This window comes from Melitaea cinxia, chromosome 11, assembly GCF_905220565.1.
Source record: "Melitaea cinxia chromosome 11, ilMelCinx1.1, whole genome shotgun sequence".
Classification (NCBI taxonomy): domain Eukaryota; kingdom Metazoa; phylum Arthropoda; class Insecta; order Lepidoptera; family Nymphalidae; genus Melitaea; species Melitaea cinxia.
The window spans coordinates 552205-566326 of record NC_059404.1 but is presented as its reverse complement, the minus strand read 5'-3'; the positions used below and the strand labels follow the sequence as shown (position 1 = coordinate 566326).

General features: G+C 40.2%; 1 protein-coding gene across 1 annotated transcript in view; it reads right to left on the bottom strand.

Moving 5' to 3' along the window:
- Positions 1 to 14122, bottom strand: part of LOC123657955 (protogenin A-like) — a 30859-nt gene that overhangs the window by 6596 nt on the left and 10141 nt on the right. The window contains exons 7-19 of the mRNA XM_045593434.1: positions 13642 to 13854; positions 12622 to 12713; positions 10858 to 10939; positions 10247 to 10423; positions 9777 to 9897; positions 9133 to 9279; positions 8284 to 8417; positions 6750 to 6913; positions 5535 to 5650; positions 5480 to 5500; positions 4262 to 4424; positions 3115 to 3226; positions 452 to 533 (exon numbers count right to left, since the gene is read on the bottom strand). Coding sequence (XP_045449390.1) covers positions 452 to 533; positions 3115 to 3226; positions 4262 to 4424; positions 5480 to 5500; positions 5535 to 5650; positions 6750 to 6913; positions 8284 to 8417; positions 9133 to 9279; positions 9777 to 9897; positions 10247 to 10423; positions 10858 to 10939; positions 12622 to 12713; positions 13642 to 13854 — 1624 coding nt within the window. The remainder of the gene's footprint in view (positions 1 to 451; positions 534 to 3114; positions 3227 to 4261; positions 4425 to 5479; positions 5501 to 5534; positions 5651 to 6749; positions 6914 to 8283; positions 8418 to 9132; positions 9280 to 9776; positions 9898 to 10246; positions 10424 to 10857; positions 10940 to 12621; positions 12714 to 13641; positions 13855 to 14122) is intronic.

Below are 14122 nucleotides of genomic sequence, written 5' to 3'. Positions count from 1 at the left end.
TTGCAGGCGTCTATAAGCTACGGTGACTGCTTGCCAACCGCTGCTAACAACGGCTCTGGTATAGTGGTGTGAGTGGTTGCCTAAAGCACCGACGGTTTTTGGGTTCGATTCCCGCTTGGGGTGGATATTTTATTTGTACAATAATTTCTTTTCGCTTTGGATGTATTTCCTTGTGGGTATCCCCACCGTGCCTCAAAGCAAGTTGTTATCATAAATATCTGATAGCGATCGTTACTCATAGTAGGGAACATATCCGCCAGATGGAGCTGCGCGGTGGATTTAGTTCCAGTTCCAATCCTTCCCTTATATGGAGAATATGCCAAACCTATGCCGAACAATGGGATATTACAGGTTAATTTCTTGCGGTCAGGGGAACCGTACACTTTGCCGAATTAGTTGGTTTGAAAAGTTAATCAAATCAAGAGAGTATAGGAGATATAGTAAATCATACCTGCGTGCTCGCTTGACCCACAGTTTCCTCAAAACGATCGCCAAAGCCCCCGCGGCCAGTAGTGCACACGCCACACCCAAACCTGATACACATAATGATATGACACAACACATAGCTATTGTTCCACTACCGTGACTTATAGTGTGAAGTTTTATAGCCTAAATTATCTAAGTTCCTCTAGGGTAATGCAGCAAGTCAGTTGTAAATATGTTGAAATTGGTTTAGTAATTTACGAGTTAATGGATGAAAAATAAATATTTCCGTTTTGTCCTTCGTGAAGTATATCCTTACTGTTTTGTATTTTAATTTATTTAACTAACGTTATTTGTATATATAGATCTATCACTTATTATGTCTGTAAATATTACATAGGTCGGCTGTTAAAAATAACTATGTAGTAGAGGCGGACAGCAAAAAATATAGGCTAGGCTTTAGATTAAGAACCGTCATTTGGAAGTTAGATAGGTTAGGATTATTTTTTTGTAACGAAATTATGTAGACAAACGGTCTAATTTGGACGTTAGATAAGTTAGGGTTATTTTTTTTTGTAACGAAATTATGTTGATAAACGGTCTAATTTGGAAGTTAGATAGGTTAGGGTTATTTTTTTTTGTAACGAAATTATGTTGATAAACGGTCTAATTTGGAAGTTAGATAAGTTAGGGTTATTTTTTTTTTTGTAACGAAATTATGTTGAGAAACGGTTAATTTGGAAGTTAGATAGGTAAAGGTTTTTTTTGTAACGAAATTATGTTAATAAACGGTCTAATTTGGAAGTTAGATAGGTTAGGGTTATTTTTATTTTGTAACGAAATTATGTTGATAAACGGTCTAATTTGGAAGTTAGATAAGTTAGGGTTATTTTTTTTTTGTAACGAAATTATGTTGAGAAACGGTTAATTTGGAAGTTAGATAGGTAAAGGTTTTTTTTGTAACGAAATTATGTTGATAAACGGTCTAATTTGGAAGTTAGATAAGTTAGGGTTATTTTTTTTTTTTTGTAACGAAATTATGTTGAGAAACGGTTAATTTGGAAGTTAGATAGGTAAAGGTTTTTTTTGTAACGAAATTATGTTGATAAACGGTCTAATTTGGAAGTTAGATAGGTTAGGGTTGTTTTTTTTTTTTTTGTAACTAAATTATGTTGATAAACGGTCTAATTTGGAAGTTAGATAGGTTAGGGTTGTTTTTTTTTTGTAACGAAATTATGTTGATAAACGGTCTAATTTGGAAGTTAGATAAGTTAGGGTTATTTTTTTTTTTTTGTAACGAAATTATGTTGAGAAACGGTTAATTTGGAAGTTAGATAGGTAAAGGTTTTTTTTGTAACGAAATTATGTTGATAAACGGTCTAATTTGGAAGTTAGATAGGTTAGGGTTGTTTTTTTTTTTGTAACTAAATTATGTTGATAAACGGTCTAATTTGGAAGTTACATAGGTTAGGGTTAATTTTTTTTGTAACGTAATTATGTTGATATACGGTCTAATTTGGAAGTTAGATAGGTTAGGGTTATTTTTTTTTTTTTTTTTTTTTTATGAAATTATGCCGATAAACAGTCAAATTTTAAGCTTAGATAATTCGATGGTTCTTAATCTGAAGCCTTACCAAAATATATTGAAAACTGAATTATTTTCAGTTCGAAAAAAAATGGTTGTCTGTAAAGTCGGTTAACGGACGATAGTCTTACGTGGTCATAAAGAAACATTGATGATCATTTGAAATGAATTATTATCACTGAATTGATTTGAACTGCTGGCTCTGACGTCACACGAAAAGAGAGAAATGTGTCACAAGCCAACTTTTGGGCCGATTGTGCCTCTCTATCTCTTGTTCCGCGCTCTCGCTTGCACCCTCAGGCTCAGGCGGAACGTGACACTTTTTCGTGGTGCGGCCGGTTTTCACCGATTTATGAGACATTATCACGTCAAAAAAAAATTAAAAATTAACACCTCACACTTAATGCCCCCCAGTAGGATTATTCTCTATTCCGGGGGTCCGGAAACACACAAATCTGTATGGCTAATACAAAAGTTTGCCACGTGCGGGGATCGAACCCGCAACCGCCAGCGCGGAAGTCTCAAACCAGTGCTGTGGCCGTTGCGCAAGATGTTTAATTATTTTTAATAAATGATACGTTAGATAAAATTTTATATGTATAGTAAAAAAAAAGTGCGTGCGTACAAAGTATACACATCAGAAGTGAAACCTCTTTGGCAAACTAATTTTTAAGTCTCGTTTATATTTTTACAAATTTAAAGCTTTAGATTTCCGTTCAAGCGCCATCGACAAAAACGTTGCCGTTTCATCAAACCGTTGCCGTTTCATCCATGAAGATGTTACCGTTGTGGCGACATCTATCACGCGAAATACGAACGACTACGAAACTACGTAATTAGAGAAAAACTAACGTATGCTACATCGCGCTATTAGAGTTTTCAAAGTAATTAAATATATATACAAGATCCCGACAACAACCGTTGGGCCAGTAGCCCGCCGGACACAACAACCGTCTGGTCGGAGGATCCTCCCTTTGCGATGGCGGACGAGGAACTCAACACCTTGTTCCTCTGCATCCCCAAACCGTCGTGCGCCTAAAGAAGTTTCAGTTCTAAAATGAATAGTGTGTGAATAGAACGTGTAAAGAAAGAGCAGGAGTAGGTACCGAGGTAGAGCTGGCGGTGGGCGGCGCGGGGCGGGCGGGGCGGGCGCGGCGCCAGCGTGCGCACGGCGCCCGCCAGCGACACGAACACCGGCCGGCGCGGGTCCGCCGCCAGCTGCGGGCACGGACACTGCACTGCCGCCCATCGGCCGCCCGACTTCACTACACCTTCGGCTCCTCGCTATCTTTGTACCGTCCCCGCCGACCTCGGTCGGTCGGTCGGTCCGGCCTATCGCGTTCCACTGCTGGACGTAAGCCTACCCGAGTTCGCGCTAGACATCGCGGTTTTCCACAATCCTCATTCAGCCACCACCGGTGATATTACGTAGATCGTCGGTCCAGCTAGGGGCATACCGGGGTTCGACCCCCACCGACCCGACCGTGAATCGGTTTCCTTCTTCCCGTTTCACTCATCATTACAGCCTATACAGTCCACTGCTGGACATAGTCCTCCACAAGTTTACGCTAAAAATAACGTGAACTCATGTGTTTTGCCCATAGTCACCACGCTGGGCAGGCGGGTTGGTGACCGCTTTGGCTTTGTGGCTTTGTCGCACCGAAGACGGTGCTGCCCGTCTTCGGCCTGTGTATTTCAAAGCCAGCAGTTGGATGATTATCCCGCCACCGGTCGGCTTTTTAAGTTCCAAGGTGGTAGCGGAACTGTGTTATCCCTTAGTCGCCTCTTACGACACCCACGGGAAGAGAGGGGGTGGCTATATTCTTTAGTACCGTAGCCACACAGTACACGCCGTCCCGTTTCACTCGTATTAGCGGTATATAAGAGACAATCGACAACCGCTCTGGTGTAATAGTACGTGTGCCGTGTCGGCGGCGCCTAAACTGCGATGGTCGCGAGTTCGATTCCCGTTCGGAGTGGATATTTGTGTTTATGCGAATATTTATTTCCGGTCTGATTGTCAGTCCTTGTGTGTCTCCCCACTATTTGTTTTTATAGAATTTCTTAACTTATTCTTTTTTTAACTAAAGAGTATAGATGATATTCTAATGAAAACTAACCTACATACATACATAGTCTACATACATTGATTTAAATGTCTAATACCTTTCAGCTATTTTACGAAGATACAAGAATGTAAGGATTTATAGACTAGAATATTTCCAATCATACGTAGCCTTTAGGCGTAATTACCTCAACGCGAGGCTCGGTGACGTTGACCACGGTCCAATCGTCCAGAGGCGTCGTGATGTTCTGCGCGTATCTCAGGGTGCGGGGGCCCGCTCCATCCCACCACACCAGCAGACCCGTGTCGGTGTACTCGTACTTCAGATCCTTTATATCTGCAGAAGATAACCTGTATACAGTTCTGTGGTAAAACTATTACTCACTTTATTACCCTATAATTGAGTTTGCTTGCAAACGAAAAAAAACCCGACTTCAATTACATCGGCAAGTAACACAACGTAGATCGACGAAAAAATAGTCAAGCAACTACGCGTTATCAAAGATTACTCAAAAAGTAGTTATCAGATCTCGATAAATTTATATGTGACCACATGATAAACATCAGCTTTCGATTAAATCAAAAATTATCAAAATCGGTACACCCAGTAAAAAGTTATTGCGGATTTTCGAAAGTTTCCCTCGATTTCTCTGGGATCCCATCATCAGATCCTGGTTTCCTTATCATGGTGCCAAACTAGGGATATCCCCTTTCCAACAAAAAAAGAATTATCAAAGTCGGTACATCCAGTAGAAAGTTATGCGGTATAATACAACGTAGGTCGACGAAAAAAGCGTCAAGTAAAAACGCATTATTAGATATAACTCGAAAAGTAGTTGTTAGATCTCAAATAAATTTAAATGGGACCAACTGACACACATTACCTTTCGATTAAAACAAAATTTGTCGAAATCGGTCAACCTGGTCAAAAGTTCTGATGTAACATACATAAAAAAAAAATACAGTCGAATTGAGAACCTCCTCCTTTTTTGGAAGTCGGTTAAAAAAACCGCCTTCAATTACATGGATAAGTAATAAAACGTATGAGTAGAGGAAAATTAGTCAATTAAATACGCGTTATCAAAGATTACTCAAAAAGTTGTCATCAGATCTCGATTAAATTAAAAGGAAACACATAACGAGCATCAGCTTTCGCTCGCTTCAGCCTGTAATATCCCACTACTGGGCATAGGCCTCTTTCCCCATGTAGGAGAAAGATCAGAGCTTAATCCACAACGCTGCTCCAATGCGGGTTGACGGATATATTCCCCACTACAAGTAACGATCGCTTTTAGGTGTACACGATAACATATCATCACATATTATGTGTTAATGTTGTAGTATCCTGGTTTTGACCAAAATATACCACATTTTACAAAACTTTGGTCAATTTAAAGTTTTTTTACCAAAGATTATATGCGATGAATCTGGTACGTTTAAAAAATTTAATCTTCTGTTTATTTGACTTTACCTATTTCCTTCGTGAGCGGTGGCACATTTAAAATGGGGCTGTAGACCGTCGGATCGTAAGCAGTCACCATCACATACGTATGCTCCGTCGGCTCGATACCGGTTATCTGAAAGGTATAAAGAATTTGAGTATTTAAAACTTGCGAATGTTTTGCTAAATTTCATTGCTAGAGCGCAAAACTTGCGGTTCAACTATTGATGCTATTTTTTTCTGTTTTCTAATACTTTGAAAGAGGTTCTTGTAGAGTAAAAAATTAAGAAAATGGCGCAGAACATTGGAAAATATCGTAAAACGTGACGGTCATTGGAACTGTATGTATTAGACGGTTACTCGCCACAGGAACACAATACTACTTGAAAGCTATGTTATTAAGCTGTGATCTTCTGTAAGGTTGAGGTACTTCTCAAATAAGACTGCTCCAGATTTGAGCAGGATATTTTCTGATATGCTCTATCTTGATAATTTCCTAGTGTTTTTAGGACGCAGTGCAATGCAGTATAGTGTAATGTGGATGTGATTTGGGTGAAGCCTGATGCGGTATGGGACACTCACCAGCTCCGAGGGTTCACGTGTCTCCTGCTACGCTCGGCGCTAACACGATGACGCACGATGTAGCGACTCACCGTATTCACACTGCACTGTGTCTATTAATGCGGTGTGGTACAGTGTGGTGCTGTGTGGTGTGGTGTGGTGTGGTGTGGTGTGGTGTGGTGTGGTGTGGTGTGGTGTGGTGTGGTGTGGTGTGGTGTGGTCTGGTGTGGTGTGGTGTGGTGTGGTGTGGTCTGGTGTGGTGTGGTCTGGTGTGGTCTGGTGTGGTTTGGTGTGGTTTAGTGTGGTGTGGTGTGCTGTGGTGTGGTGTGGTGTGGTGTGGTGTGGTGTGGTGTGGTGTGGTGTGGTGTGGTGTGGTGTGGTGTAGTATGGCGGTGTGGTGTGGTGTAGTATGGCGGTGTGGTGTGGTGTGGTGTGGTGTGGTGTGGTGTGGTGTGGTGTGGTGTGGTGTGGTCTGGTGTGGTGTGGTGTGGTGTGGTGTGGTGTAGTATGGCGGTGTGGTGTGGTGGTGTGGTGTGGTGTGGTGTGGTGTGGTGTGGTGTGGTGTGGTGTGGTGTGGTGTGGTGTGGTGTGGTGTGGTCTGGTGTGGTGTGGTGTGGTGTGGTGTAGTATGGCGGTGTGGTGTGGTGTGGTGTGGTGTGTGGGCGGCCACTCACCAGCGCCGAGGGCTCGCGCGTCTCCTGCGCCGCCCAGCGGTCGACGGGCAGGCGCAGCTGCGCGCTGTGGCTCACGGTGTAGCGCGCCGCCGCGCCGCGCCACCACACCAGCAGCGCGCTCGAGTTCACGAACTTGTACTGTAGCTCCTTCAAGCGCTGCGGACCTGCGGGCGGGCTGGGAGTGAGACCGGATCCGTGTGTCGAAAGCTCCGGAAATATCCAACCGATCTATGTGTCATCGACGAGCGACTTCCAATGGAGCATCGGAAACAGTCGTAATGTTGGACTTAAGCCACTTTGGAACGAGTGACTGAGACCCGGCCGCGACTGTTAGCAGTACGAGTATATCGTAGAGCTTGAAATAGGTTTTATTTGTGGCTCTACTAAAAAGATTTTCATTAGCAACGTCAGTCGATAGGGGTGATGAAAATTTCTTAGCCTCAGTACTTTGTAAGGAGATGAATAAGTACACTTGAAAACACTACTAAATATAAAGAGTTTTTTCTGCTACAGCATTTATTTTAATTCTGACAGCAGCTAAACGTGACACTATTATATACATGACACAAAATGCTTGGTAGAAGTCACAAAATAATATTAGTGTATTCTCTGACTTATCTAAGACGTTTGATTGTATAAACTACTGGATTCTTTTAAATAAACTTGAGTATTAGGGTGTTGATGATAAGTCTCTTAATCTCATTACTTCATATCTCACTAATAATAATCCAACATGTGTCAGTGAATGAAATAAATTCTAACAAACAAGTGCTAATAATAGGCGTGCAACAGGGATCGATTCTAGGACCTTTTCTTTTTCTAATACGCATAAATGATGTCATATTTTATATTAAGCGTATTTTTATGGTAAAGTGTTATTTACTGTTGATTAATGCATGACGAGAAGCTTGACATGCATATATAATTATATATGCTAGATTTTGCAGTTCACAAAGTCATCATAGTAGGTACAAGTACAAAAAAGGATGACAACAAATTAAAAGTTTATATTGAATAGCATGTCACATACAAACTGAACTGAACAGTACCATCAGCAGTTTATTTATTTATCAGCTTCGCTAGCGAGTTTACATAGAAAACATACATAATTCATCAACAGTCCTTAATACATGAAGACTGTGCAAAATGGTTTAAAAGCAAACACTAGATGTACGTTCGATGAAGCCTAATACTTTTGTATATATACAACCAATTAAAGTAAAATGAAGTTAAAACAATTACTAACATATAATGGAAAAAATAGTAATAATTGTACCTTCCAATATAATAACAATATGATATATATGTATACATTACTAGTACAGTAACTTAACATGCTGACGTATATTGTTCAGTTCAGAATTATTCAAAGAGTTAGATTTATCAGATCATTTCAAAAAGTAACTATGGAATTCCCGATTCCACTCCGCAGAATCTAAATTTCAAATCGGTGATTCACTTTAACGATAAATAATTCATTAAAATTGATACAATTTTAGCTTTTAAAATGAAGATTGTCGGAATAAATAAATACCTTCAGGCTGTGTGGTAACAGTGTACGGTTTCGTAAAAGCACTTCCACGGACACGCCCAGGGATTCGAACTTGAACCCGGACTTGATAGACAGTATTAGGTTGAAGGCCTTCAATAGTTGTTGTAGTTTTAGAGCTGGAACAATATGTATAGACATTATTCAATCATCAAATGTTTCTAGTCTTTTATACAATTAGGTGTCAATTCACCCAACAGTGTTGTAATGCCTGCACTGTAACCATTGAAAGTGATTTATTTCCAGTAATAATTGTCTCAGTTCTAGATAGCTTACGATATTATCCTGCAACTCCAAATAAGTTTCTTCTAGCGGTACCATTATTCGTACTGCTAAGTTAAGTCAACGACTGAATTCTTAAGCGCTCTTCTGATATAGACTGTACGCGACCTAAGTTGTCATTTATCTGTCTTTGTTTTGTTAGCAGGTTAGAGAAGAACTGCTGCAAATAATTTGATGAGATTATCAAAAGTCATCTCGAATGTAGTGTAGAAAATAGTGGTAAAGCTTTAAATTAGGAAAAACCGAAGTTCGGGATCATAGGGGAAGGGGGGGAGACATTACCCCTGGTACCACTGTCACACTTCGAAACCCCATGGTTATTATGGAGATATCCATGGTTAAAGTTTTGAGGTTAGAAGAAGAATTTCGCAGCTTTCACACGTTATTTTCACATTCCTCCTCTAATCTCAAAACTTTAACCATGGATATCTCCATAACCATGTGGTTTCGAAGTGTGGCAGTGTTAGCTTGTATAGCTTCCCCTACACCCTCCGCCCTCCACCCCCAAAAACTCCATAATTCGGTTTTAACTAGTCTAAAGCTTAGCCTTACCTCTCTTGACAATCATCGTAGCCTTCGATTCGTCGCACGCAAACCATGAAAATGTATCTCGAAGCGTCCTCACAGCGCCACTTCAGAGTGAACCAAGTCTCTCCAATCTCAGTCACTTCCAGATCTTGCGGTATCACTGTTACCTCGCTGTTGGGATGTAGCCATAAAGTTAGGTTACATTTTATTTATATTATTTAAATTTTATATTGGTTGATATCTTTTAATAATATTTTTTTTTCTTTTTGTACCTACTATTACACTTTCTTTAAAGTCAACCAACGAAACGACAGTTATAAAATTTAACTCAGATAGATCGATAGTAAATTTCTCTTCTTTATAAATATTTTTTTAAAAATTATTAGATTAAATATTGTGTAAAAAAATCTTAAACAAATCTTTAAGTATAATCAACATATTTGCTAACCATATTTGTTATATTCCTAGTCAATGGTGAAAAAAGTTTAATTTGATAAAATTTTTGCCCCCCGGGTTAACACAGAATCGTAATCTAAACTCGATAAATCGCTTTTCGTAAATCTTTTTAAAAAATGCAATATTTTCTCTAAATTTTTCTATTGAAGTGAATCAATCAAACAACTAAATGTAGACAAATAGAAACTTAGTCTTGGAGACCAGAACCTCACCCGTCGTCGTCTAAGCTCGCTGTAGTCGTAGATGACCAGGGCACCAGCGTAAGGTTTTGCTGTAACCACTCCTGGGTCCGGGAGCCTAAGAGCCTCACCAGAAGAGGTGATGAGTCAGGAGCTGAAGAAATTGTAACACTAGTTATTAAGAACTTACAAATTTTATTTTATTTTATTTACCTACTTATACTATTATATTATACGATACATAGACGAAGAGACGACTAAATTTTTTTACATAAAAAAAAAAAACAGTCGTAATCATCACATTTATAACTTTGGCAAGAGATGGATTAAATATTTTTAGTCACACTTACAAACTGTGCCATAGCTAAGGCATCTCCCATTGAGATAAAGCGTTGAAATAGTCCGTAAAACTATGCCATTGAGGATTAACAGAATTTACCGACTAACATACGTTGTACCAAATAAAAAAAAATAAAAACAAGTTGGTTAATTTAAAATATCACCTGTTAACGTATAGTTAGTGACTTTAGCAGCTAAAGTGATGTTGTGTTCTTCGTCATGGGTCCCGTTCTCATGTCGGTACTGTAGGATCCACTGCGCTACTCCTGGGGTTTGGTCTGAGAATTGCTTCCAAGATACCAGCACTTTGTCGTCTTGCAGCTTCGTCAGTTTTATTGGAACTGTGAAGATATTAACCGTATCATTATTTTATTCATAGATTTCTAGTTTAATTTTCTATTTCTAATTATTACATTTCAAAAAGAAATGAATTATTAACGTTTGGAACAAAAGGACAAAAATTGTAGTAACGGAATGTTACTGATAATCTGTCTTAATAATATGTCAATGACAGTTGACACTTGATTGAAACACTGTCTCTCTTGCACTCTCTTGGTAGCCACTGAGGTGAACGGTCGTGTCCCTATATTAATATTAAGTAATTAGTATTATAGTAAAACCCATTGTAATTAATAGATTTTAATAAATACCACCAAAGACCCAAATATTCTTTTCATTGTCACCAAGACAAACAATACATCTACCACATTGATTAGACAACTTGTGTTTGTATATACGTATCATTTTATCTTTACACTAAAATATTTTTTCTTACCCCCTTGTCCTTGACATATAACGCTCTCCGACATGTCGCTTGCTATGTACTTGCTCGTTGGCGACGAGATATATGCACGCACCTAAGAAAAAATAAATGTAAATAGCCATTCACGAGAAGTGGTTTAGGCAACTGTTCCTTTTTCACTTGTTTTTTTTTACGGCTCATCTGATGGTAATTACCGTAGCCTATAGACGCCTAGAACACCAGAGGGATCGCAAGCGTGTTGACGACCTTACCCCCAAACTCCCCCAGGTTCTAGCCACCTTACTCGCCACAAGAACACAACACTGCTTGAAAGCAGTATTATTTAGTTGTGATCTTCTGTAAGGTCGAGGTACTTCCCCAGTTAGGCTGCTCCAGATTTTGAGCAGTATAACCTAGTCCAGCCATAAGTTCTGTTACAAATGAAAATGCATTTTTTTAATGAAGTGATGTAATGTTATTAAAATTTATACCTACATATTTATTAACGTCTCAGCAAAAAATAAAAAAATATTCTATTCGAAATGGCCACCTTTAGCTTTTATACAGGCCTTTAATCTGTTTGGCCACAAATCTATGGATTTACGCACACAAGGGAAATTTCGCCACTGCTTGCTCCAAAGATTTTTTAAGAGACTCAATGACACCGTGTCGTTTAGGGCAGGCCATGTCTTCTAAAACTGACCATAATTTGAAGTCTAAAGGGTTAAGGTCTGGGCTAAAGGAGGGCCAGTCTTCAACTCTTATAAAGCCCGGAAAGTTGGTTTCAAGCCAGGCTTGGGTAGTTCGTGCCTTATGACCAGGTGCAGAGTCCTACTGGAAAGTCCACAGTATATTTTAAAAAAGTGTATTGCTGAAAGGTTTCACAGCATGATTCAAGACTGGATCTTGATACACTTTGGCTGAAGTTTTCACTCCTTTTTCACAAAAATGTAGTTTTGTGACTCCTTGATAAGACACTCCCCACCAAATCATCACTGACGCAGGATGATGACCACGTTGTACCTTTCCGACAACTTGAGCAGCTTCTTTAGAACTGTGAGCGTACACTTTATCATTTTGCTTCTTATAGTGTTCTTCAATCGTAAATTTTTTTTCATCGGTAAAGAGGATATTTCTGGCCCTTTCACCTGCGTATCGCGATAGGCGTTTTGATCGATCCACTCTCTTTAATTGTAAAGATTGATTTAGGGCATGCCCTGTATATCGGCGGTAACCATCGAGCTTCAGGTCTTGTTTTATAATACGCGACAGAGTCCTAGCGGGAATCTTCATTTGTCGCGATAAGATTTTTTTGCTTCCTAGTGGGGTTTCGACGAATTCTGGTTTAACATCATCAACCTTTGTAGTTCTAACAACACGCGGCCGCCCCGATCTTTTCTGGTCTTCGACAGACGAAGTATTGCTGTATCTGTTGATAGTACGATATACGAACATACGGCTGATACCAAGCTTTTGAAGTTTCTGGAAAATTATCGACGGCTCCATACCCACTTCGTGCTAGGCGATCACTGCAATCCTTTTTCCTTTAACATCCCATTCCATGTTGTAATTTGATAATGAACACGAAAAAATATGTGAAATGGCGCAAAATCGAAATAAGTTTTAAAAATAATATACTTGTTCCAATTTTAAAATAATTAAAAAGTTGAAAAAAAGACAAGTTTTATGTAACAGTATTTATGGCCAGGACTAGTTATTTCCAGCTGTACCCAACCTTAGTTAATGCCGAAGTTATAATCTCTAAGCAATATACAAAATACAATAAATAAAACTTACTTGAAATATGTATGGCTTCAATGGCTCTCTTACTTTGACGACCTCTTCGGTGTTACGGTGAGGTTGTCCAGTAACCGCTGTGCTGTGCTCGTCTAATGGAAAACGATGTTTTATTAACAATTTTTACTTGCTTAATCAGACTAAAATGTTTTACTCATCCAATGATTTTTGTTTACAGAATCATCGGTTCTTAAACCATTAATAAAAATGTGTTAATTTTCTTAATTTTATCCTTAATTATATATAATTATATGCTTTTAAAGTATCGGGTATGCAGACATTTTTTCCTTAATATCGGCAACGCGTCGGGCGACGACAGCTTAAATAGCTGATAACAAATACATTAGACGGTATTTGTTTGGTGACCGCTGTCATTTTGGCGACGCGTCAGCACAATAATGCACGCTATTCTGTGCTGTTGCGCTGGCTATTGCAGGTTCGATCCCTGCACATGGCAAACACTTAAATTGGCAATATCGTTGTTCGTCGTGGTCTGCTCGTTTATTCCTGTTCCTATTGTGTATGTTTCCGGACATTACAGTAAGTCCTAGAGGAACGTTGAATATGAGGCGATTATTAATATAACACGATATAACAAAATAAATCGCGTAATCGTGTAACTGGGGTCGCGTTCATCTCGAGGTATCATTTGTAATAAAAAACTAACACGATACTCCAATTCTGTTTCTACACTGAGAAAAAGGCTTATTTATAGATAGGCAGATGTCATTTGACACTACTCGTAGTTCATGAAGATCTTTCATTAAGCCTAAATTGAAATACATTCGATTTGATTTGGATAGGCATATTAGACTATTTCATATAGAAAATAGTGTTCGTTTTTTGAATCAGGCTAATCAGGCCGTTGCCCCCCCCCCCCCCCCCGCCCTTATCACAATAAACAAGTGGTGGCGCTAGGCGGCATCCCCCCCCCCTATCACAATAAACAACTGGTGGCGCTAGGCGGCATCCCCCCCCCCCATCACAATAAACAAGTGGTGGCGCTAGGCGCATAGTCACCGGTGAGCGTGGCGTCGACGGTGTAGGCGGCCACGGCGGCGGTGTCCAGGGGCACGGCGGGCGCCCAGCTCAGCGCCACGGCGGCGGCGCCGGCGGGGGCGCAGCGCACCGCGCCCGGCGCCTCCGCGCCCGCGCCGCGCACCGCCAGCCGCGCCCAGCGGGACGCGCACCGCCCGCCCCTGCCGCCAGGGCAGGCGAAGCACTGGTACACTCCTGGAGACAGCGCCACGAGGAGTGTTGTTGAATGTGTACACCTAGGTCACGAGTCCTAGGCACTGCTCTTACTCCCTCTGCCACACGATACACTCGACACCCACACGGTGAACCCACCGAATGCTTAGAAGTTTGTCTCCGCCCCGTAAACTAATAGGTATAGTCTACTAAAATTACCAATAATAGCTAGTCTACTAAAGTGCCAACATTGACCAATGAAACCCACAGTTGACCGAGTACTCTAAGAGGCTGAGCGAAAGAGATCTAC